We start from the raw sequence: 27,148 nt of genomic DNA, 5'->3' as shown, positions 1-27,148 counted from the left end.
GCTAAGTGTACGTGTTTTACACAGATATTTTAAAAAATGATAAAAATATGGAAACTGGGTCTTATAAGTTATGATACGGCTTTTAAAATCCAAACTTCTATAGCTCGAAAACATTTAGATTCAATGATGAAAGGAATTACTACGAACTACGATACTTTACTTCTAGTTGAACATAAACCTGTGTACACTGTTGGTTAGAATATAACCTCTATTATTTATTTCTGAAAAACCAAAATATATAATTAGTTTATAAAACTGTTACAATAATAATTCTATATTTCGACACTAAATAAATAACGATATTAGTATCAAAATGTTCTTTTTGTAAAAAAACCTTATTTAAGTTATTAAGAGTCAATTACAATATAACTCAGTTGTTCATCTTAAATTTAAAATCACTTTCCATAGTATTGACATATGTAACAAGCTAATAAATGTTTATCAAATCTTATTCATAAAATACTTTATTTTAGGTATCAGAGACAACACACCAAATGATGAAATTTTAAGGCTGCGAGGTTTAGGTGCCGAGTTTCGTAAAACGAATAGAGGGGGTCTGATCACATTCCATGGTCCGGGTCAATTGGTTGCTTACCCCATAATCAATTTGAAACACTTTAAATCTAGTGTAAAGTGGTATGTTAACAGCCTTGAAGAAACTGTTATACAAATGTGTAAAGAATTAGGTAAGTATTACCTTTGATTTTTTATTTACTTCAAAGCATTAAAACTCATCAATATACTAAAGATATTTGGATTATTTTTTTACATAAAAGTTTTTAAACTTACTACTTACACTTAGTTATATGGATTGCTAAACATTCATTAATTTTAATATATAAATATTAAGTGATACTTTGATTACATATCTTAAAATAAAAAACACTAATAATAATAATAAGGCCTCTTTCTACATATAGACTATGAGTTGAAACATAATCCATTACACTGCTTAACTGTTGTTTTGCAGACATTTTTATTCTGATATGATATGATGTTGATCATAAATCAAAATTTTTATTTTTGTTATTATAGGTATAACTGCAAACAGATCTCCTCACACAGGAGTCTGGGTTGAAGATAACAAAATAGCTGCAATTGGTGTTCATGCTTCTAGATATGTGACTACACATGGAATCTCACTAAATTGTGATATTGATCTATCATGGTTTGAACACATTGATCCCTGTGGCATTGCAGATAAGGGGGTAACTTCACTCACAAAAGAAACTGGTAAAGTGTGTACAATTGATGATATGACACCAATCTTTGTACAGAATTTTGAAAAGGTGTTGGATTGTAAGACAGAGGAATTAGAAACAGACACACAACAGGAAATACTTAGCAGTGTTTATAGTAAACTGATGGTTGATACTGTATAATTAATAAATTTATTACCGTTTAGAATATGTCCTAGTCCAGTTATATATAGGTTAAATTTTATTTTGAGTGTTGTTTCTTTTATTGTTTACAAATGTGATGAAATAAAAAATAGTATGATTTGTACAAATTTATTTCATTTATTAAAATAAAAAATAAATAGGTGTTAAAAGTTATTCTAAATAAATAAAGAAGAAATCTCAAGTTGGGTTAAGAGAAATACTTATTATTGTCGTCTCATAAGTATAAAAATTATATAAAAAATACATAATACAACTCAGTTCCTAAGTCATATTTCAACAGAACCCAACTGAAAGTTCAACAGGCGTAGAAAAATAAAACTGTTAGTGCCTAAACTGACAGATAACAGTATATTTACAAGATTGTCTTTCAATCTACCTTTGTAAAAGTTTTAGAAAAAAAGCTACTACATATTGATATAAGTCATAAATGGGCACAATTACGTTAAATATTGGAACTTAAAGTTAATTCTTATGAAGAATTCTGCCAATTTATTACTCAACTAGACCGATCGTTCAAATTCAGAATAGTTCCTTCAAATCACTGAATGAGTTAGATAAAAATTTTCAGGGACTATTCCAAAATAATTAAATACCTACTGATAATACATCAAATTGACCTAGTTACAGCTTATCGCTTAGTAAATGCAAATTCCGAATTTAATTCTATTTCCTAAACATACCATAAAAACTAAAGTTAAAATTCGTTGCGTCTATAACATACGCATAGTATTGTTTAATAATAATTAATATTAGCCACATGTTGTACCTACATTCGTATAACTACTTAAAATTAGTAAATGCTTTCAAATGCAATCGATTACCATCAGGTAAACGTAAGATACGCGGTGGTTACATTACACGAAATATCTTCACCACGATTCCTAACTTAATTAAATGGACGGATATAATGACATGAGAGTGACATCGCGGAATTTCAAATCAGTCATTTGTATCACAAGTTCCTCTGTGGAAAAGCGTTGGAACGTTACAAATACTTCACAGATTATGGAGATAGTGGGATTTATGACATGTGTTTGGGTGGTGCGAGCCACTTCCGCATGTAGTAACAGAAAATGGTCGCGATGTAGAGCAGTACAAGTAGAGCACAGGCGACGCCAAGCAACAAGACGGAGGACTTGCTGGGGCACGGTTCGACAATAGTCACGGTTTTTTCTGAAAATAAATTAAAAAATTACTGAACAATACAAATTAAAAAAAAAACATATGTAGTAAATTATTTTTTCTAGATAACTTGGCTGTTTATTATTTAAAAAGGTATTAAAATCGGTTCAATAATTTTTGAATTTGTTAATTACAAACATCTGTTATAGTAAAGATTATTCTAACCTCTTGAACACGAATAAAAATATTACTTCTATATGTATTATAATAAAACTCACCACCAAAGTTGGCTTCGCTGGCACTACCACCAGGCTTGTCTGACCGTAAGAAGTCAGTACTCTGTCTCTCATCGCCGAAGTCAAGGACGAGGATCTCTTGTGATATGTTCATATCTTCCTCTTGCCGAGTCTCACCTGTCTCGTTGTGCGGTAGCGAACGCTTCTTCCTTCCCCAAGATTCAATTGATTCTCTACCCCATTCACAAACCGCCTGAAATATGAAAAAAATATTTCATAAAACAAACTGAATTAAATGTAGTATTCAAAGTAGTAAAAAAAATTTAATATCTAAATAATTTCAATCAATATAAATTGTAATTTTACATATATTTTTTTATACACAAAAACAGTTACGTAGTCTACAGTTACAACCGTGAACATCAACTAAATGGGTGTGACTAAGTACAAATTGAGTATTACAAGCATTATAAATATCATTAAATAATAAATTACATAGACATAATAACTATTAAAACTTTATCCACGAAATTTATAGCAATAAAACAAAAACTTACCGGCTCGCAAGGACCAAGACAGTATTTCACATTGCACTGGAATATAACACCATAAGACTCCGTAAACCTAAAGGCCTCGTACACTGATTGAAGTGCGTTACCATCGGGAATGAAGGCTGGGAATATCGATGGATCAACGGGACATCTGTGTGAAAGAATAATAATTTCATTTAACGGCATTAAATATTAAAAAAAAAAAAAAACATTCACCAAAAATATGACGTATAGGTACTTGATTTCAATCGTTGAACTTCATTTCTTGTATCCAATTCTCAAATTACACCTATTAGATACAGTTACATTTTATCTATACAAATATTTCTTGTAGAATAATAGATACTCAAGGTAAGTTTTAAACAATTAAATTGACACGCTATATTAGATTAAAATGTTGCATTATTTAAGATTCAAATTTACAAAAGACTGTAATATGGTTTTAAAAAAAACCTTAAACAAAAATGGTTAGTATGAATGTGTCACAGTCAATTATCTTAAGTAACCTTTATCTTGACTACCCCTTTCATTTAACAACGCCATTTAACTACGTTCGATATCACGACTGACTTACGGCCGAACCCAATATTCAATCTAAAGATAGAGATAGGTAGTTATCATCGACTGCTAATAACTAACTATCTATCCTTTGTAGTTGTCCCAATAATTCGCATAGGGGACTACTATCTCCAGTTAGCTGTAGATAGACCGGCTACCTGAGCTCTTTCTTACATTCCAGTATACGCAGCGTCACAGACGGCCTCAGTTATGTTACACAGATGTTTTGTAGTATTTAAATTTGTCATACAAATTTTATTCATATTAAAGTAATCTTGTTTTATAAAAATATGGACAAATTAATTTTTACACAGACTTTTTAATTTATAATAAATGATATTATTTTAATATGGAATCCATGGTAAATCTAGTAACGGAACGTTTTAACACGACACGAAAAGACGCTACGACGCCATTACGCTTTATTGAATCGTTGTTTCGTTTGAATTTGTATATTTTTTTTACAAATCAAAATTCAAATTATACAAATCATTGCAAATTATAGGTACAATCATTCACCAAATTGTTTGTTTTATTCACAAGATGAGTAAAGTAAGTATTATTTCACAAGAAACATATTAATTTTATTCAATTAATTGTTGCAAAAGAGCAATATCACTTGAACTGCTACTTGAACTTGAGTCTGCCATTATTTTTCACTCGAAATTAATTTTATTTTAAACAAAGAAAATACCATTTCAATTAATAAATCTTAGTTATCCCCCGAAAACTATAGATCGGATATTGTTGTTACTAAAGATAACCAACGTTACTGACGGATAGAACTCTATTATTATTGGGACGCTTACACTGTCATTTTCATACGAACTGTTATCTCTAGTAAGCTATCCTCCCTCTCGTCGATAGACAGCTTTGAAGGATAAGATTGACTATCGTCGACAAGTTTATTGGGTCAGTAAAATGAATGATAGATAGATATTTCTGTCTCTAGTAGGACATAACCAGAGATAGATTGAATATTGGGTTCGGCCGTTAATGTTTAAGCTGCTTCCGTAGCACGATCACCTCGCTCGCCCAGTTTGCTCATTTTACGAGTTTTATTCACAACTTCATAATTATATGTATTATTTTATACTACTAATATTTTATGAAATATTTATCAATATACTATGTATTTTACAATCACAAAATACACACATTAATAAATAGACATTTAGTTAAAACGTTCGAAGAAAATACCTACTAGCCTTCTTCATATAATTATATTGAACGTCATTTAATTTAATACACGATATAATTTGTTGTGATTATAAAAATAACTACGAACCCTTCGTCGTCGATAATCTGGAAAGTACTTTTTGAATCCTTCGCCATCGCAACACAGCTGCGTGCAAAGATGCCGTAAGGAGCTGCAAAAAGGTTAATAAATTTAGCCACGGTACAATAATAAGTTAAGTACAACGTAGTAGATATTTTAATATACGATAAACTACTTAGTTAAAATTATTCTTATTTTAACAAAATTAATTAAAAAAGTATTTTTTCGTCTTGTCGATATGGAATCACTCGTGTAAGTCACGAAAACATGAGAATTTTGTAAAATCTTAGTAATCGTATCTATATACGATTACTACGACCTCTATTACTAAAGCTCTATATAGTTTTATATGTATGTATCGGTAGAGTATGTAAGTAAAGAAAATGAAATATTACAAACAACAAAAAGGTATCAATAACCCTAAGGAACTTTAATGACTATTAATAATGTTACTCTTGACTCACTGTCTTCCGGTATCTCGATGCGGAAAGTGAGCTTGTCTCCGATGCGGACGGTCTCCACCTCGTGCTGGCGGCTGTCCAGGATGCGGATACGCGGTGGCGGTGCCTCCGGAGCCGCAGTGATAGAAATCATCTCCGGGTCTCTGGTAATGAATGAGGCAGCTTTATTAAAAATTAGGTTTCACTAACGTATAAAGTTAAATATTCCGTTTCAATCCCATAAGGGTCTTATTTTCGAAACCATTAGTACGCTTTATTTATTTCTTTTCAAGAGGTTCAAGAGAGAACTTCCAACTTTAAATAGGCAGTCTGCTATAAAATTACATTGTATTAAAAAATCTTCCTTATTAAGTATCAATGTCAAGGTCATGAAAGAACACATTAGATGAGCCACAACGAGTCTATCTATAATGATAGATATATTTATTGATGATAAATCAATAAGCTGACTTTAAAGTATAGACGACAGAGAAACAATTGGTAGTCTTCGCTCAACAGGCTTTTTATCAAAAGATTTTATTAGTTGAGACGATCAAGTAAGCTAGCAAAGTTTGTCAAGTATGCAAGTTGTTTACTAGTATATAGGCAACCTCTTTAAACTATCGGACGCTTAAAATGGCTGCGGCTAAGATACTTCGTATTAATATGATATCAAAATATAAAGTATTAGATGTATTCTAATACAATTGCTAATATTTAACTCAGCTACATCATACGTATTAACTAATATAATATAGCCTACGACGCAACAGTGAACGTACCACTTCATCATTAGTGGAGTTGTTAAGATCTTTACTCAGTGAAATAATTACATTGACAAATATGAGTATTATAATAAATGATAATATATCTCTTACTTTTCTGCACTCGAGTTAAAACTATAGGGCATTTTAAAAGGACTTATTACAAACTGTGTTATCATAACTCATTTTTAATTACACTGCAAATGTATGTGAACCTCTTTTGAATTGTAATGATTCAAAGTAATTTGCATATCGGGATCATTGACAGCAATCATGATTGTATCGCACTTCAACTTAGGCTATTAAAAATCCATACAAAGTAGTAAAAGTTGTTCATCATGCTTATCACGCTTACATTCCTCACCGTTGTAGGGGAATCTAATTGTTTTATGTATAATTCAGAACCGATATTGGGTCAATAGAATTTTATGTTGCTATTCGCATGTGAAGGTATGTGAAATGTTTCACTTGATCTATTAGGTTTGAGCTGCACAACACTGCAGTCTCTTTTTTAATAGTTTCATTTTTTCAAAACATGCTACTTTTAAAATCACACAATTATACATTATATGACATATACAGTAAAATTATAGTGTAATAATTACCCATAATCATTTTATGTGCTATTTTATTTATTCAGAATTCGTATGCGGGTTGCGTTCTGATTTGGAATCGTTCGTTATAGTTATTTCCTACTAATACTGCGAATTACTTAGTTATAATATGTGCGTACAGTGTACTATTACAGACCTGATGGGCACCATTCCAAATGTGATGTTCTTTGAACTCATGTCGTATGTGCATTTCACTTTGTAAATCTTATCCGCTTTCGTCATGACCACGCTGTGATGTTGAAGAACGACAGTGTTAGAGTACACACCGGTCTACAAAGAATATTAGAAATTAAAAAAATATACACACACTCACACAGACAGATATTTTATTAAATATAGAGTAGGTATATAGACAGTACAGAAGTAAATAATTTTTTTAAATATATTTCAGACCAAAACTTACCACACTCTGCGTGTTACAATCCTGTCCTGCCATTGTAAGGTCCAATCTGAAGAGATCGCTGTTAACTACATCTATGTTGCAAGTTTCTGAACGACCTAATGCGTAAATCCTTCCGTTGAACGGCTTATTTGTACGAACTTGCACAGCGATCCTTGTATCTTTGCAGTGAACGGACACTGAAATAATTACAAATATTAATCATCCGTATCTACTGGATGAAGCGAAGTACAGGTTCTAGTAGGTGGGTAATTACCGTCATAGCAGGTACCAGTCTTGTCACAATTGGCGTCGTTTCTCGTTAAGTTGTTAGACATGTTGGTATCTTGATGGTGTTCTATTGAGACAGGCAACTCTCCGCTCGGAGTGGCAGCTGGCTCTACAAATAGAATACAAAGCATTTAACTATTGGATATTACCACAAAGGATAGTGTATTTTTAGAAATTTGATTAGTTAGAAACGGATGCGTTCGACATATACGATCATAATCGATAGAAGATTGCGGCACAGGACGATTCCAAGTGTAACGTGGGTACTGTAATTACCGAGCGACGCAAAGCTCGCCGCTTCGAGCAATTCTAGATTTTTCACACGCAATTGATAAGTACTGCATACTTAGAGGCTCTTACATTCGCTCTGGGTTAATACTACGGAACCCCAAGCTGTTTTCATATAACATTACATTGTGATTTACTCCATGTCGTCTGTTCAGCTATTTGTAGCTTTAAAACCGTCAACGGATTATTGTACACATATCTAACACAAAGATACGTACAACTGTTTAAATCAATAAAGCACTACTTTGAAAAAGTCACATAGTTTTCAGATTAAAAATTTAATGGAACGTTTAAAGTGAATGTAATGGAAAAAATAACAAAACTTTTTACTCATTATCGAAAAAATAAAAAAGTATTGTTCTGGCAACATTGTTTCAGTGTTTCCGTTGCCGAAGAACAGTAAAATAAAGGGTGCTAATGACGGAATCAGTTACCGGAACGCCTGCCAATGAACCGTCCGGAATCGATTCGTTAGCACGGTGCCAATGTCTCGTATACGCCATGTCAGCCACCAATAAAATGACGTAAAGTGATTTTGGGCCGTTGACCGGTCAGACAAAAATTTGTCGCTTAACCAGATCATTATGTACCATAATAAAAATATAGGCAGGCTTGAGGTTGTCTAGAAGAGGTCGCTCTTTTAGCGATATAAGATCGCCTTTTGTACATGGCTAAGTTTTTCCTTAAATATTTTTTTTTCTTTTTGATGTAATAATGTCCTCTTTTGGTGTACAATAAAGCATATATGTATTGTATTATATGTGTGATTTGTATTGAATTAAAATTATCTTATATATAAAAATTCTCGTATCAGAATGTTATTTACAATATTCCTCCGAAACGGCTGAACTGATTTTATGAGATTTTGTGTGCATATCGAGTAGGTCTGATAATCGGCCAACATCTATCTTTTATACTCCTAAGTTACAAGGGGAGGGAATTAAGGGGGTTAATAATATATACGGCAAAATAACGTTTGCTGGGTCAGCTAGTTATAATATAAATTTATATAACTTATCTTGACTTATTATTGTTAGTTAAAATTTTAGTCTGTTTGTCTGCACGCTATCTCAGAAACAGCTCATCCGATTTAGATGTAGTTTTCACTAATATATTTCGGTAAGCTTCACTTAACATTTAGTGTTTGTATTATGTCAATCGATTCATAAACAAAAAGTTATGCCAATTGAAAGAATTCCGTTGAACATGTAAAGTCACTATCCCACGCGGACAAAGTCGCGAGCACAGCTAGTAAATAACATATTTTTTGTTCACGGTTATATCGGATGTATAAATTCTAACGCGAATACCCGACGAATTACCTCGCGCACTGAACTTTTTATGATTAACGTTGCGCACGTTAAACCTATTCTCATGCTCGTATTTTATAGATAAAAGTCGATGACATTTCTTTTTTCCATTTGAAACGCTTCAGTAGCTGAAATGAATTTTCCCACGCTTATGTTGTATAAGTAAAGGGATTTATCGTTATAATTCATGCATAATTAATTTTAAGCTTTGTTGTATAATTAAAAGTTTTCCATAAATTATAAGTTAAAACTGATTACGTTATAAAAGACTATTAGATTAACCATTACAGTAGCGTTATGTTGATACTACCAATATAAAAATATTTTATAATTGTAACAATCCTCTTGTAAAAATGTAATAAATCACAAGAGATTCATTTCATTTTAACCTGGACAATCGATACTCGTTGACTTAAAAATTTCTAAAAATCATCGTAAAAGTCAAAAAGTGAACAATAAGGTCACAGTTTTTATTAATATCGTGTTTCATAGACCGCTACACTCTAAATATCTATTTTGGTACGATACTGGATGATTATAATACATTCGTACTCAATGGTTTTGTTATCACCTTTTTCGGCGCTCAAAAAAAACTTTAGAAATCGCCTTCAGATTAGAAAGTGGGTTAGCCATCGTTTTTATATCATTTCAACGATCATCGGTTTACAAAAGAAAATTTCCCATTTTGTTCCATATAACTAGTTTTAATACTCATATCGATTTATTATTAAATTGACGTTTACTAGTACTTGTTCTATATATTCAATGAACCATCATTGTGCACAACCATGTGCCATGAGTTATTTAGTACTAAATTATTAGTATAGATATGTCACTTACAATGAAGTTTAATGAGCAGTTCTATTTTTGATTTTAAAAACCATTCAAAAAACCAATGTTAATTTGATGACTGCAATAAAAATTCCATGTCATAATAATTTATGAATACAAAAAATAATGTCCACGCTATTTTATAATGATGATTTTATGGCAAACCATAAAGCAAAGGTAGCGTTAAAATAGTCTTGCTTGAATCTCTAACTTGGAACCACCTCAGAATGCATTAACAGTTACTCAGACTTTATTTATAGAAGAACACGTCAAAGATAATCTACCGTTGCATTTTCATAGAAATCCAGTTTACTTAGTTTATCGGTAAAAAAAAATTTAAACGCTTGACATAATCTGAAATAACAGTTAGCTACTGTTACGCAATGAATATTTAATAAAATGACCATATCTCAAAACTAATCGTTTCTAGTTTGACTTCTTAATAAAGCGGTTTACCTACTTCCAGTAATTATTGCATTACGAGATCTGTTACACTAACAGAATCTTCATCAGTTCTTAACAGAATTATAATAGATTATATAAATTAAATTATTTTTATTCGTTTCAAAAGATCTTAATAAGTCTTCTATTCTATTTCCATCGTGCATTTTCTACATATCATTGATAAAAAGCCTCTATTTTTCATTATTTTGTAACAATAATTAGTAAAAAAACTCTTTAAACGTGAAGTGCCTATCTAAACAATAGCTCATCGACAATTGATTCGAAATAAAATTCTCATTTTTCTTCTCTATAACTCCAGTTTATAAATACTCCACTACACAAATCAAGATAAAAAAGGACTGTAATTCAATATGAATTGACAGGCACCTTTAAGAAGCAACTTACAACTGTTGGTTTTATTTATTATCTACACGAGATAGGAAAGCACAAATAAAACATATTGAATTTCTTTACCAACTTCTTTCACATTTATTTCAGACTTTCAAGAGGGTTTTTTTTTCATTTCTTTTTTCCACAGCAATACTATAACTTTCTATAGCTATCGTTTTCACTCGGATACCTACAGATTGATATTTTCAAACCTATATAATATAAATTAAAGTTATTCTTATAAAAAGAAAGTAAAGGCAACAAATATTTTAAAAATAGTGAACTTATCAGATGGTAAACTGGTTTTTGTAAACGTGAGAGCTCTTCTATGAAACTAACTACATAATTGTATAAAGACCTAAGCACACGGTATGCGACTCATAACTTTAATCTTACCTCGAGCTCCACATAGGGGTAGTATTACGTCCATGCCAATAACTAATCTTTATAAACGATGCCAGTGACATGTATTACGAGTTATATAGACAAGGATGACCAAGGTCACTGCCTTGTTAATCACAAATCATTGATACGAAAAGGCATGAAAGTTTGAACTTTAGTTGAATTTTGAAAAGATGATTCTATGTTTAATTTATTTTTTATAATTCAAATACTAGCTAACTCATGTGCTTTCAGGAGTGATGCTAATATTTATTTTTCCAATTCCAAGCCATACCGTAAAAATAGATGGATGAATTATAACCAGGTATATTAAGATAGTATTAACTCATCACTTCATCATCATCACTTTAGCCTATCACAATCCACTGCTGGAAATAGACCTCCTTAATTTCGCGCAAAAAATGGCGTGAACTCATGTGTTTTGCTCATAGTCACCACGCTGGGCAGGCGGGTTGGTGACCGCAAGGCCGGCTTTGTCCCACCGAAGACGCCGCTGCCCGTTTTCGGTCTGTGTATTTCTAAGCCGCAGCTGGATGGTTATCCCGCCATCGGTTGGCTTTTTAAGTTCCAAGGTGGCATGTGAACTCTGTTATTCCTTAGTCGCCTCTTACGATACCCACGGAAAGAGAGAGGGTGGCTATATTCTTTACTGCCGTAACCACACAACGTTACGCAGTATTAACTAAATTACTTTAATCATTTTTGGTATTTATCCATAGATACTAAAGAAAAAAATATAAAAAAATATTTTTAGCTAAAAAAAATTAATACAATTGTAAACTCTATATTCTCTCGTAAACATAAATAAAGTACGAAGTTAAGTAATAAAACGAAAGAACCATTGCCTCTGAATAATTTCTTTTTAAGTTTAAACTTTCATAATTACTAACACTATTATAAAGAATTATAATTAAATGGGGTCGTTGATTCACAGTTTTCATTTTGATTTAGGTTATAAGAAACATAAAAGAAATAGTTTACAATATTTACTTCTGATGATAATTATAACTCGTTCTATTTAAGAAAACAAATAAGTATAAAGATTTAACGAGAAGTATGTAAAAATAGAGATTAAAACGTAATAAATTATGATTCTGCGTTGGATTGAGCGGGCACTGACCTGTACCTATTACTGGTTGCAAGGCCATGCAAGGCCACTACACTGTTATCGAGTAATAAGCTAGGTTCGTTAAATACACTCTAACTATGGTCTACAAATGACAGTGATATACTACTAAAACAAACACATAAGTAAACGACAGATAGCTACGTGCAAAATTATCTGATATTCAATGTGCAACCTTTTAAGGAAATAGTTTCGATTAATCTGGCGGAAGCAAAAAAGTTTATAATTGACGGTACTCCTTAGAATTTACGCAAAGATAATGAGACGTTATTTATTTAAAGAAACATGTACAACCTTACCAAGAAAAACTTTAACAAGAGCTTATCTCGTTTGATAAGATTTTTTTTTTTCATAAGCAAAGCAGCAGCTTTGCATACCTTCTCGTTTGTAATTGACAATTGTAAATTGACACTTCGTGCGATGTAAATTAAATATCAACTAACAATCAATGCCACCAACGTTCTATATCTATATCGATTCAATCACCTCTGAATTAGGACTGGAGCAAGATGGAGCCGAGCTCTTGGGCGCCGCAAAAACTAATATTCAATTTCGTGTACCGCCACCGTTAGAAGGCACGCACGAGCGGAGACGTCGTCATTGGCTATAGAATTTTTTTGCACTCAAATGCAGTCATGATTCAGCAGAATCGACATTGTAAACATAACGAAATTATGTCGACATGTAATAGATAGCGATGCGCCTATTCATCTCTAATTCGATCAATTTATGTTCGTTGCCGAACCTTATTCGATTACGAGACTGACTATTATTTCTTACCGATATTAGATAATATTGAATTTTATTACAATTATCTTTCTCATTATACGAGAGAAAATCTAGGGCATTGGATTTCAGTAACGGTATCGGATGTATCGGAATATATAAAATATTATTCAGTGTTCAGTGAACCTGGCCTTAAGCAACAGATGGCAATCTAAATGTCGTAGCATCGGGTCCACGTAATGGAGTAGCTATCCAGGATTTCTTATGCGGGACCTAACTGTTGTAATCTCAATCTGCACTTCCATTTCCACATGCATTGTATGGTGTTTCTAAGACATTTTTCTGTGTTTCTTATTTCTTTGAATGTTCTGTGCAAGTGTCTCCTCTTATTTCATCATTTTTAGAAAACCCATTACTGACATTAAGCATATAAAAATCCCTTATCGTTATTATTTTCTATTGTGATCTGTGTAATTCTTGACTTACATAGTATTATAATCGTCTTCGTAAAATTTCGCTTGATCTATCGTTACTCTCAACTATGGTTCAATTGCTTTTGACCCTGACCCTACCTTGCTTGCAAGATTAACCCGCGTTTATCTTTATCTAATCTTAGGATATCGCTCTCGTAGACTCGATCATTTTTGCAATAACATTTGATGATTTTAAATGTCAAGCTAACATTAAATTTATATTAGTTAAACGTAACAACATTTTAGGAAGTAATATTAAAAACTGAAGGACAAAAAATATATCTTTCTTTCGATTATACTTATCTGTTAATGTTTATCGAAATCAATCTGGACTATAAATATTTTAAAATCAGGAAAAGAGATTGTACTGAATGAAATAACAATCGCTAGATCAGTTTTACAAAAAAATCTGGGAAATAACTGGCTCCTAAGGTCTTGAATATTTTATTCGTATAAATAAGGTTATGCGCAAAGTCATTCCCACGATCGAGTTAGGTGAGAAGTTATGTTTAATTGCACTCTTTTACAGTAACTTCCGTGGAAGTTTACGGTGCATTAATAAAGTTTATTATCTTGCATTAATCTCAAAGTTACATATATAACAGCTAAATTAAAAAACACTAATAAAGTATTTAGTATATCGGGTATGTATCATTTACTTTTATTTCAGCTGACCTGTATTTTAATCCTTATCTTAAGACTTAATTAGTAATGCACCGTTTTTTAATTACACCTTAATGCAGCTAAAGCTAAGATTTCATTTTTGAAACAACTATTCGAGACATGGTGTCGAAACATCTGCCTAAGAGTTTATCCTATATTTACTTTTAAAGACTACTCTATCAAAATATATCAATCTACTCAATATTAATGTAATATAAAGTAGGACGTTTCAAAAACAAATATTTCTTCTAAAAATAATTTGTAGTTTAAAAAACTTCGATTTATAAACATTATTATTTGAGAAGAAACAAAATTTGAACCATAAAGGATTTCTTGAAACCCTATCCCGTCTGACTCATGAATACTTGTAGTACCAAAAAAGCTATTGTTAGTTCAAATCGTGTGTTGGTCGTGCTACTGGAAAACAATTTCTGTGTTGCACAAACGTGGACCGTTAATTGCGGACCACCAGGGTCGCTATTGTCAGTCGTGATATCAACGTTGTTGGGCTGGAACTAATTTTTGTACGTGCACACATTTACTCATAGTTTATCAATTTTTTTTTAATTATAAGCTCCCGTTTTTATTTTAATATATGAAGTAATGATCTAGATGTTTGATCTGTGAGTAACTGTAGTATTCCCAGTCTAGAAGAATACACAGCGCCTAGTTGATACACATTTTCCTTTTGATAAATATCCTTCAAACGAAAATTCAATATGATATGAATACAACGTGTAAAATATCGAATACTGAATGATGACGAAATAATAAATGTTATATTTTTTATTAGTATCAGAAATATTCTTATATTTAACGCCTAATTGAAAACTTTAGTTGTATTATAAGTAGGTACTGATTTTAATATTTCTTTTTCACTACTATAAATAAAACAATGTTTATTTTCAAAAGTAAAAATACAATTTCAGATCAGATTACTGATCAAAATATTTTTCTAGTTAGAAACTCTTACTCTAAATGCTATGCATAATTTAGATTTGCAACAAGCCACATTACCTGGCACAGAGAACAAGTTTAAGCCGGAAAATAAATTTTATCCACGTATCTCATGATTCATAGATACATCCGGGATTTGCATGTTAAAAATATTAATTACCAGTTGCTTAGCCTGTATGTCTTATTAAATAGATATATTGTTTCACCTCGGCAACATATCATATTATGCAGAATTGCTATAAAGCAAGGTTTAAAACTGAATACCGTAAAGCTTGTAAATTTAAAAATGTGATTTAGTAATTAATACGATTTTTAACTACTTGTTTATAATACAATACCATTTAATTTAAGCATATTTAAGTACGTAAAAATTATATACCAATGTAACATCTACTAATAAGTCCTTTTGTCGGATCAAAAAGTACATTGTATACTTTTATGGGATACACAATTAACATTAACTACTCGCAGAAATAGCCATTTATCTAAGTAAAAGCTAGTTACAATGACGCTGCGGGAATGGCCAATAATAAAAACGGTACATACCATTTGCATTTATAAAACTTCGTTCATTAACAAGACTATGCCGTTTAAATCCTCCGGGCAATAGAAAACTGTACATTCAATCTATTAACAACTAAATCCTTTAAGTAATTGACAGAACAAAGCTCCTAACTACTTCCTTTGCTACAGTTATGTCAAGCATAAAATAAGACACGTATGTAATGAGGACTGCTTCACATTCCTGCATTCCGTTCACGGTTCGATCACGGTCCGAACTCGGTCCGTTCCTGATTCCTAGTTCCTAGTAAAGTTTATTCACACTAAAATGTCGACTATAGTTCATTACACGTTAGATATACAAATGGTCTAATATTAAACCTACTTACAATCAGATTCAGCTAACAACTTAGGCTTGAAACTTCAACTAAAGCATAAAAAATTAATTTTTTTTGGACCGGGACCGGAACGGAAATAAATTGTGATCGACATTACAGTACGGATCGGTCTTAAAAAGTCTAGCGGTGTGGAGATATGATTTCTACATAATAAATTTTAATGAAATGATTATCAATTAACATTCTTCTATAATTAAGAAAAATAATGTGGTAGGATTCTTAAAAAGTTTATTTTACTGACTTCCATAATTGACTAGTTGGTTCACTCTAGGTTATTTTTAAACGCAAGATGTAATCAAGTGTTCTCGTAATTGATTTTATTTTTACTCATTCTCCGTGATTAAACGGTTTAATCGAACGTAAAACATTGTCGACCGATTTAAGCCGAACAATAAAAACATAATTAGCTTTTAATTAATTATAAAACAGAGGACTTATACCTTTTACGTAGTATATATTTCATTTTATTCCTAAGATAACATCTTAAAGTGTAGTTAAACGGTAAAAATATGTTTTCGTTTTTCTATGCCAAAAAATATCTATCGTAATATTAAGAACTCGCTAGTTCAATAAAATCGATAAAAAGTGTAGGACTCTTATGAAACAGTTACCAACCATACCTAATTGTCACCTAATCAAATAACTCGAAGTTTAGCACGGAGAAAGCAACGGGACTTAATAGTACAATTAAATTCAAAGAGAAATATAAAAAATTAAGACTACGTCCTCTGATTGTGATTTAGAAAGCGTTCTTTTTTTTCAACTATGAATTTAATATTTAATTAAAGTCTATGATTAAGTTAAGTGAGGAAAGTTTGAAAAATTGAAATCTGTTAGATAGGATTATAATCTAGTAAATTAAGAGTATTACTAGGTAACCGCGACATTTGTTATAAGCTTTTAATATTGAAAGTTTTCAAGATAAGCATTGCTCGCCTGCATTTGTCAAAGAACAAATTTTCAACTGTTAGACTTTTTTTAGTAGGCACTTACATGAAAATTTATAATATTTCTTTTGTAATTTCTCTTGGCAGTAGGCAGCCAATAATGTTTGTAAAGTTTTGTTACTATTATAAAACACAAATAAATTTATTATAATTTAAAGCTAGAATCGACCCTTAATCATAAAATAACTTAAAAAATACTCACTCTCACAGAAGTTTTCAAAGTATTTTCCAATAGGTTCTCCATCGTCGATCAAAGGTCTTTCAGCATTCAGGTATGCTGAGGGTCCATCTGGTAAGGTGTTATGGTCAAGATGGTAAAGACGGCAGTTGTATGTGGACGAGTGAGGTGCTCCGAGATATAAGAAGGATCGACACAAGAACTCGGATTCAATTTCACACGCGAGCCGACAAGCTGATTCTGATGTCACCTAATAAAAGAAATTAATTGTTAAGAATTAAAAGAAAAATATATTCGTAAATTATAGCTTATCACAAACTAAGCTGCGGCAGTACCGTTTAGAGCATCTAAATCATTTAAATTAAAGTGGCCTTAAATTTAACCTAGAGATCAAATAAAAACCATCCACTAATTTACTATATAAATTAACTATCTTAGTACCTGGAGCTCCTTGTCAGTGTAGTAGTGTAAGCCAGCGTACTGCGCTACTTTATCCTCGGCGACTCCCACTCGGGGCGCCGTAAATATTCTAGATCCTTTGCATGCTTGCGACGCCTTCAGGCACAAATTCTGCACGACCACACAGATATCACTTAAAACATGTAAATCATCATAACCGCAGTTTATTTACTCTTTACTCTAAAATGTATATGTATTACGAACCTTCGTGGAAACGATTTATTTGAGAACCTGACTAACAACTTGTTAATAAGTTTCACTGAAATAGAGTAACTTAAAATGGAGGTGGAATATTCACGTTACTGTAGTAATTCGTTATAGTCAAATTATATCTATAGTCAAATTGCCCTATCAATGAAAGCAGTAAATTCACGTGTATACTGAATGTATACGCACTGTAGCTACATATCAAAAAGGCAGTTGAACAGATACATTAATTTATATTACAATTAACATTAACATTTAAAAGTCTAGTGTAAAGTTATATTACAGATTTTTTTTACCTCAAAGTAGTCAGCGCCGGGTGTATCAACGAGCTGCACAAATGGCTGCGCAGTGCGTCTGTCAGAATCACTGAGAGCGCAACGCATACTTCCGTATTCATACTCCGCAGACCGGCATGGGAACTTTTTCTGTCGTTATAAAAGTTATATTGCAATGTTTCTCAAATAATATCAGTAACCTTAATATTTAACGTTTCGTGGGATTTATTATTATTTACATAACGGGATACCCTTTTAGAATTCCGTTACCAAACCCATCCGTCGCCAAGAGAATAGGCGTTTAAGGTATTTCGCTTGACCATAAAAATATGTAGCGCTACTTTTTGGGCAATAATACAGAACCCTTTGCATTTTAATGGATATTTCTTATCCAATCGAACCTTCACAAGCGTTTTTTAATCCTTTTACTTTTCTGAAATATATGTATGGGCATGTACCTACAGGGAAGATTTATTAACATAAAGACTAAAAACTAATTTACTTTTGGCCTTAGAAATATAAATCATGTGCTGTGTCGTAATAATTTCAAAAACTTTTTTTGTTTTATGATATGGTAATGTGATTCCTTATTTTGGACCTGACAAATATACGTGCATTTATTTGTGTGAAAGAAATGTTCTTAAAGGTTAACATAAAACAAAAAACACTTTGCACTAACGCGGTTCCATAAAGTTGTAATCGATTTTCCATAAACTAACAAAGTCTCAAAGCTACAGTCACCTGCACTCAATAAAACCCGTATCATTTTCCTCTATCTCCCGAAGTGGAACAGAGCCGTAAAATATAAATTGAATAGATACATTGAAAAGGCGTTGCTTTTATTAATAGTCATATACGATTCGTCTCGAACGGAACGTTCATAGGAATGATGGTATGGGGGTAATTTTGTATAATTTGACTTATTACCTCATTGAGGCAGGCAGCGAGGCAGGCCTCTTTGGTGGAGGTGTAGATTATACTATTGTCCAGTCCCCGCAGCGACTTGCCTGGCACTCTTTCGAATGCCCACGGCCGCAAGCACACACCCTCCGAACGCACTTGTAGTTTCACCATGTAGTACGTGTTAACTGAACGCTACAAAAAATATATCATGATAGCATAAATTCCTTCTATTGTTTGCTAGTCTATTATACCTCATTCTTCGACCTAAAATTAAAAAGACTATCTTTCTTAACTTTTATTATTCGCTTACAACAAGATATAAAAGCTATCTTATTCATTGCAAAACCTGCTTCGTAAGTTACGAGGGCCTACGACACGTAATAAAACTCATACCCACGCGTCCATCGTCCTTTTATTTTCATTCTTGCGTAAAATAAACAAAAGACGTAATGCTCCGAGATGCATCGCTAAACACGTAATTTATTGTCGGATAGCTCATTAGCTCTGAAAGTGAGTAACGGATTATCCGAGCTACTGTTTACTTGAATACGGGACCTAATAGAGGTTTCTGTTACCTCGATGATTTTTCCCATCAAATTACAAAAAAAATTAAACTAAGTAATTGGATACTTCTAGGGTATATATAGTACATATACACTAAGATCCTAATAAAACTCTTTGGTTAAAATTCTGATAATATTAAATATGGTCTTCTAGCTATCGAATTATTAAATAAGGTCTTAATTTCAAGTTAAAGCTTCAATAAACTCATGTTATCTACAAATTCAATATTACAGTTCCACATTTCTGTGTTTTAACACAAACACTAAATTCTATAACAAATACGTAGAACTTCATGTAGACGTTCGTTTTCCTGAATCTTAAACCTCGTTAACCGATTTAATCTGAATTGTTAATATAATCTCGGCATAGCAACACTAATTGGCAGTGTCTAGGGCAACGAATAAACAAGTCTAGATATCCGCATCTATAGATATTTATTCGACTACAAGCCTATGCAGTAACTGCGTGGTGCACGGCTACTCTTGTTCGCTTGATCTTATCTGGTTATTATATCTTGATATATGAGAAAATACTATTTACGATTTGTGTGACACTTTTCAAATTGATCCTTAAACATATAGAAATAAAAATAAATATTGCTAAGTGCATAACTCGAGGATGGCTGGACTAATTTGGCTAATTTGTTTTTTTGTATGATCCTTAAAGCCCACGGAAAGTTTTATTACAAAAAATAAAATAAAAAAATCTATAAACTTTTGACAGAACAAAGTTTGTCCGGACAGCTAGTTTATAAATATGAATAAAACGTGTTAAACTAATTGCATTGTTAGTATTACTTACATAATTGATTTTAGGGAAATAATAAAATTAAGAGATAATTAATAGATTTAATAAACCTCTGACAAACTAAGTCAAATCGTTGTTACCTATAAGTAGTTATTAATTTTTATTTGCTTTTAACCAGATTACGGGGATGAATTGAGCACATTAAACTCATGAGTAGAAATATTTTTTAAATTAGATAAATAAATGATGGATTATAATACGAGTACATTGATTTATAATAACTATTTTAAACTGTGATTCGGCGTCAATTCAAAGTAGTTTCTTAGAACAGATAGAATCGTGATGAAAAACATACCTGCGGTGTGGCCATAGGATTATTCGCTTGAGTATCATTCTGCAGTAAACAGCGAGTTTCTTGAACTGGAGTTAAAGGATTCAGCACGAAACTGTAACAAAAACACGATATTATTTAATCTGTATACTTAAAATAAATAAAATGGAATACTTTCTGTTTTCACGGTTTGTGTTTTTATTGTTATTATCAACTAAATGTAAAAAAAAAACAATTAATATTCACGTAAAATAATATTTGTTTTACATAGTGTATAGATATTAAATGTCTGAGCAATCAATAATATAACACATATAAGCGAAAAATGCATGAGATTTATTTCCAGGTTGTAAAAGTTGTAATTTACTAGATGTTAAAAACATTTTACTAGAGATTCAGAGCAATGCACCGGGAAGTAAGACCGGCTACCGCACGACCAAGCGGTGTTTTATTTAAAAATTAACCATTAGAAAATAGTTCATAGTTCATTTGACAGTATAACAAAATACTTAAATTGCAGAATTTATTTCTGAAAAGTTTATAGGCTTTCTTTTTTTCATTAATGTTGTAAGAAGTTTAAATTTCGTGAAAAGTACAATTTTTGGTTTTACATTTAATTTTCTTTACAACATTACATTTTCATGTTAAATAATTATATTTACTCAATATCTGAATTATTTTTTCTACGCTAAGAATTTAAATTATCTAATATAATGTATATATGCAGCAAGCAAAAATAAAGTACATAATAAGAAGCCTATTCTCTCACTGCTATTTGTTCATTTTAAAAAGGTATGTATCTATAAAATAAAAAATTCCAATAGCCACGGTATGCAAACATATTCAGACGATGCATGGTAATGAGCAAAAACCCTTCACAAAACATTTCATAGAACGTCATTATTCGTCTTCAATGACACTGGTGGTGTGATCAGTAATATCTTTACGTGTAAAGAGAATTCATTAATGGTTTGCATTCGTCTTAATGACACTAGATCGACGCGCGTTACACTTACAGCCTGCATAACGGCGCTGTTTACCGTTCTAACCTGATATTTTGTTATTTTATATCTCATACCAAGCATTCTGAAATGTGATTTATCTTTTAATACTTATTTATTTAGTATTATTATTTTTATTTATAAGTACCTTTTATTTTAAGATTTTTAGTATCTTTCGGTTAGGAAACAAAAGATCGAATTTCGATTTGATCTTTTTCCTAACCGAATCGAACGGACGAAAATTCTTAATCCATCAATGCAAACTAGTACCGCTGAGTTTTTAAGAAGCCAATTTGTCTCTAAACTTTATCTTATATGCGAAAAAAACATCGTGAGAAGATATGCATTCCATTTCAAAAAGATTACAAACTTCTCTTTAATAAGAGAAGAAGCCTTTACCTAAAAGTGTGATATTTACAGATTGTTACATCTAATTGTATATACAAACAAAAAAAAATTACTGAAGTAGGGCACAGCAAGAATTTTTCTGCTCAAAATATGAAGCAGCCCGACTGGGGAAGTACCTCGACCTTACAGAAGACCACAGCTAAATAATACTGTATTCAAGCAGTATTGTGTTCCTGCTGGTGAGTAAGATGACCAGAGCTCCTGGGAGGGATTGGGGATGGTGTCAGCAACGCGCTTGCGATGGTTCTAGTGTCGCAGGCGTCTATAAGCTACGGTAATTGCTTACCATCAGGTGAGCCGTACGCTTGTATACCGATATGGTTACATAAAATAAAATAAAAAATATTTCTTCTGGTTTGAATGTCTGTCCTTGTGGGTCTCCCTACCGTGCCTCGGAGAAAACGTAAAGCTATTTATCCCGATTGTTATCATAAATACCTGATAGTGACCGTTAGGTGCAGCTTCGTGGATTAAGCTCCAATCCTTTTCTTACATGGAGAAAGACGCCTACTTTCAGCAAAGAAATAATACAGACTGAATTGCGATCGCACATATAACAGTAATCAACCAAACCGAGTATATTTCATTACATTTTAAAAAAGACTATAAAGACATTTCTTCATTAAACAAAATACTTTTCAAATCAAAATATCCAATAAATAACGTACATATATTACTCAACAGACTGTAAATCATAATATAACAAGTTTGATGATGTACGAACAAAATACCAACACGTCAAAAAAAATGATTAATGTGTCAAGCCCTTAGACTAATGATACTGTATATAGTTTTGATTTCGCAATAGCTGTAATAAATCTTGGACTATTACCGGCGAGTTAATAGACCAAATTATTCATATCTAATATTATAACAAATGTAAACAAGTCTTCAAGATTTAAGAAATTTTTGCAGCAAGAGCTAAAATCCATTTCATCGTCTATATATATAATAATGAATTGCCGTTCGTTTGTCTCGCTAAAACTCGAAAATGGCTGCACCGATTTGGCTGATTTTGATCTTGAAATATTTGAGGAAGTTCAGGGAAGGCTTAAACGATCATAAATATAAATAATAAGTAACGGAAAAAACTAAAAACGACAGTGACGACTGTGAAATATTTGATGTCTTTTGTCTTTTTAGAAATTAATATTGTCATTTGGTTGTCAAATATTTATGGGTGCAATCAGAAAGTATTTTATATATACGTAGGAAATACGAAGTTCACCGGGTCATCTATTTATAATATATATTACGCCGACGTAGTTACGAAAATTTTCTATAGAATAATTTTAAACTTTTAATAATATACCGAAATATTTCTTTTGTAGTTTTCGTGACTATAATTTAAAGTTAATAAAAATAATATTTAAAAAATGTATTAGTTATATTTTATAATGTAACGAGGTTGTAATTTAAATCGAGCAAATTAAAGCATTTCAGCATCTCATCTACATCAACTCTGATTTCTGATGCAGACAAGAACATCACCGCCTATCATTACAAGCGCCTGACTGCGCATTGAACATCGCATCAATCATAACACAGCGGCTAAAATTGTTAAGTAGCCCGCGCATATCGATGGACTTCATCTCACTCTCTAAATACTTCGATATGTTTTGATCTAGCGATGAATTAATGACTGTTTCTAACTAATAAATGACTACTGCATCATTCCTGACAAACAAGTGCATTCTAGATTAGCCATCTTTTCGAAATAACACCATTAGTCGTTGGATGGAATATGCATATTTCCTTAAGTGATTTGTTAAATTAATATTAGTCTGCGAGGGTCTTTAAATTATTTTCAATTGTATCCTTAGTTTCGAAGTAGGTATCTTGCTGTTGAGGCATGTAATAACGGAACGAATATTGATTTAATCGTGAAATAAATCAATAAAATCTGACCATGTCCATCTAAATTTGATATTATCATTCCTGACGGCGAAAAGACAACGGGTCACGATCATTAAAATCAAAAAGTTTATCTCAATTTCTTTTTATTTCAGAGTGAAAATAAAATTGATTTATATTCAATTTTAGACTTTTTAATGAGAACGAAATATAAAAATGTACACGTTTTTCAGTTAGATCCGTTGTTAACTGTAATTTATTTTCCATTACTGTATAAATTGACTTCAGTTCACATGTTAAGTAAGATAAAGGAAGTTATCTTAAAATAGTATCATAATTCTCATATAAGAAGGTTTTTACTGTAAATGCTCTTTGTACTAGTAACGTATGAGATAAGGAAGGTTATTCCAGCAAATGTACTCGTACTTCGTTATCATTGTATAAGGTTAAGAATGCAGTGGCAATGCGGAAAACAGTTAGCAATTGTTACTATCGCTATCATCCCGTTCCATTGTCAGATAGCTTTTTCTTTGGACAGATTGATTCGAGATTCGTTGTATTAGTACAATGCTAAATTAGAAGCGGGAAAGTTCCATCTCATCTAATTGAATTCTATACCTACGGAACCAATTCTCGTTGTATTTTTTTTTTCTATTCTTGCGAATACTGATATCTTCTAGAACTTAATATAATTTAAGTATCCATGTACCATCACATGAAAATGTCTACTAATTTAGAATCGTTAGTTTCTAATTGATTATTGGTAACATAAATCTGTGATAGCACTGACAACAATTCGTTATCTTTGATTCTAGTACTATTCTTTTAAATTGTTCTTGTATTGATTTATTAAACTTATTTTAACCAGCCGTTAAAAATTTCAATATTGCCAAACTGCTCTTCGACCTTAAAATAGTAATCGTAAACCCAAGTACTTATTACGATAGTTGTAAACATTTTTCAATGAAAATTTCTCCACAGATATCGAACAATTCAATCTCCGTTAGAAAATCGAATTAAATTGAATAAGAGTTCAAACCGCCAATAGACATGAAATCCAAATGGTTCATCGGCAATAATCTATTGAAGACGTATGCGATCACTTTTACTGTTATCCAATTTAGAGCGAGTGTTGGTTTCCGCTTTTACACGGTTTGTGGCGGCGAAAATTACAATTGTTATAACCCAACACCATGTCATTGGAACGCCAGAAGTGCTGAGGCCTTTGGGCTGACAGACTGACACACATTCTCGAGTGCTGGGGTCTGACGCTTAAAGCATATGATGAACATCTCAGATTTACCCGATGACCACTGATTAGTGAATCTTCATGTCAATCAGATCATATCTACGACATTTAGGTTAGGCGTGATCATAGATAACTACGATGCATTTATAGTTATTTGTGATCACTCACAGAATGACAAGTCATATTCTTGATTACAAGAGAGCGTTTACTTCTGGACGCACACTTTCTCGTATTATATAGATAATTATAGCTCTGTCTCTGAGAATGTAGTTTTATAATGAAAGCTAATTGAAATCATCTTAACTGAAAGAAACGTACTTCCTTAATTACTGATTTAAAAAATTGATAACTATATGATATTATTGTTGTTAATTTGATATAAATTAACGGTAGATTTTTATATTTCTAGTAAAAGCTTTAAAATATAGCTTATAATATTTATACTACAATTAAGGACCTTGACATTATAAAGTACAAGCCAAAATCGTTGATGCAAATTGTCGTTTAATCAGACATTGTCTTAAACTTTGAGCGAATAATTAATGCTATATTCTTATTTTAAACTTGCTGAGCCGATAGACAATCTATTTAAACTTAAATTATGTTTAGATTCTTTAAATTTTATGCTATAAAATTATGGTATGGATTCGACTCTCCATTTTTACTGCGTTAATGTTTACTGAACTAATGAAAAAAATTTAATGCACTGAATTCTTGCCACTAAATCCTCTATTACCACGTCTATCTTCCGATTAATTTTACACGTTGATTTTTTATAATTGATTTGCAAAGGCTAAAGTGTAATTACCTGAATGAAGCTGCCTGACAATCGGGCTCTTCTCTGCACCATCCATGGCACTCGTACAGCGACAAGTTGCGTACTGTGTAGTAGGCAGTGCCCGAAAAGTCAACATCAGTGAGCTTCTCGAAAGCGATTCGACCTAAAACAAATTCGTTATTAATGGTTTGGGAACATAAACACACCTCGATTCGTTTTGAGGTTGTTAACCTTCGTTTTGTAGATTTAATAGCAAATTTAAATATACATCATTATATAGTATAAAACAAAGTCGCTTCCCGCTGTCTGTATGCTAAGATCTTTAAAACTACGCAACGGATTCTGATACGGTCTTTTTTAGTGACTAGAGTGATTCCAGAGGAAAGTTTATATACATAATAGATACATAGTATAGTAAAGGAATACTTATAATTTTTGCAACCGTGCGAAGCCGGGGTGGGTTGCTAGTGTGAAATAAACTACACAAATATACGTATTATTTCGAGAAAAGATCTCTCTCTTGAAAAAAGTGTTCCACCTACTTTTACTGACTTGAGACTTCTTGAAAAAGTAGTATGTAAAAAAGTTATGAAATATTATATATATTTTTCAATTACAATTAGGTTGGTTTGATAGTATCATGAATTTATACTATCATAACATTCATTCATTAATCTTCGAAAACTGTTTAATCACATTTAAAAAAAAAATCTTTTTCATAAGTACAATATCTATGGGAACTACAGTACTGATTCAAATGGAGTGGCATCGTCTGAACACTCACAATGTAGTGCTAGCAAATAGCTCTTGCAGTTTGTTCTCCCATGCATTGTGTGTTAAGTGACTAGTACTTGCTATTTCCTATTGTTTAGAATGTAAAGAACAGTAATAAGAATACATTCGAAACAGATAAGTATATATGTGTACAATATTTATAACGATTGATTTATTTTTAGAGAACAGAGGATTAATGCTAGAATATATATTAGTAGGAAGCCATACTTACTAAGCACAAATGAAGACTGTAGTAAGAGTAAGCCTAGCCACGCTAAGCCCGACACTTTGCCCTTCATAGTGATGTCTCCTCCTAAACAAAAAGAA

General features: G+C 31.8%; 2 protein-coding genes across 2 annotated transcripts; one reads left to right on the top strand and one right to left on the bottom strand.

The window, feature by feature from the left end:
- LOC123660679 (putative lipoyltransferase 2, mitochondrial) lies at positions 1–1,506 on the top strand. The gene is made up of 3 exons (XM_045595735.1): positions 1–193; positions 474–686; positions 1,036–1,506. The coding sequence occupies exons 1-3, from the start codon at positions 37–39 to the stop codon at positions 1,380–1,382; spliced, it is 717 nt and encodes a 238-aa protein (XP_045451691.1). The 5' UTR covers positions 1–36; the 3' UTR covers positions 1,383–1,506.
- LOC123660668 lies at positions 1,501–27,148 on the bottom strand. The gene is made up of 15 exons (XM_045595724.1): positions 27,054–27,148; positions 26,078–26,210; positions 20,782–20,872; positions 19,140–19,307; positions 18,234–18,362; positions 17,713–17,841; positions 17,296–17,521; positions 7,624–7,746; positions 7,371–7,546; positions 7,104–7,237; positions 5,614–5,753; positions 5,159–5,240; positions 3,319–3,463; positions 2,804–3,014; positions 1,501–2,576 (listed from the first exon to the last, which is right to left on the bottom strand). Exons 1-15 carry the CDS (start codon positions 27,118–27,120, stop codon positions 2,425–2,427), a joined length of 2,106 nt encoding a protein of 701 aa, XP_045451680.1. The 5' UTR covers positions 27,121–27,148; the 3' UTR covers positions 1,501–2,424.

Source organism: Melitaea cinxia, chromosome 2, assembly GCF_905220565.1.
Source record: "Melitaea cinxia chromosome 2, ilMelCinx1.1, whole genome shotgun sequence".
In the NCBI taxonomy this organism is placed as follows: Eukaryota; Metazoa; Arthropoda; class Insecta; order Lepidoptera; family Nymphalidae; genus Melitaea; species Melitaea cinxia.
This window is presented reverse-complemented; position numbering and strand designations above follow the sequence as displayed.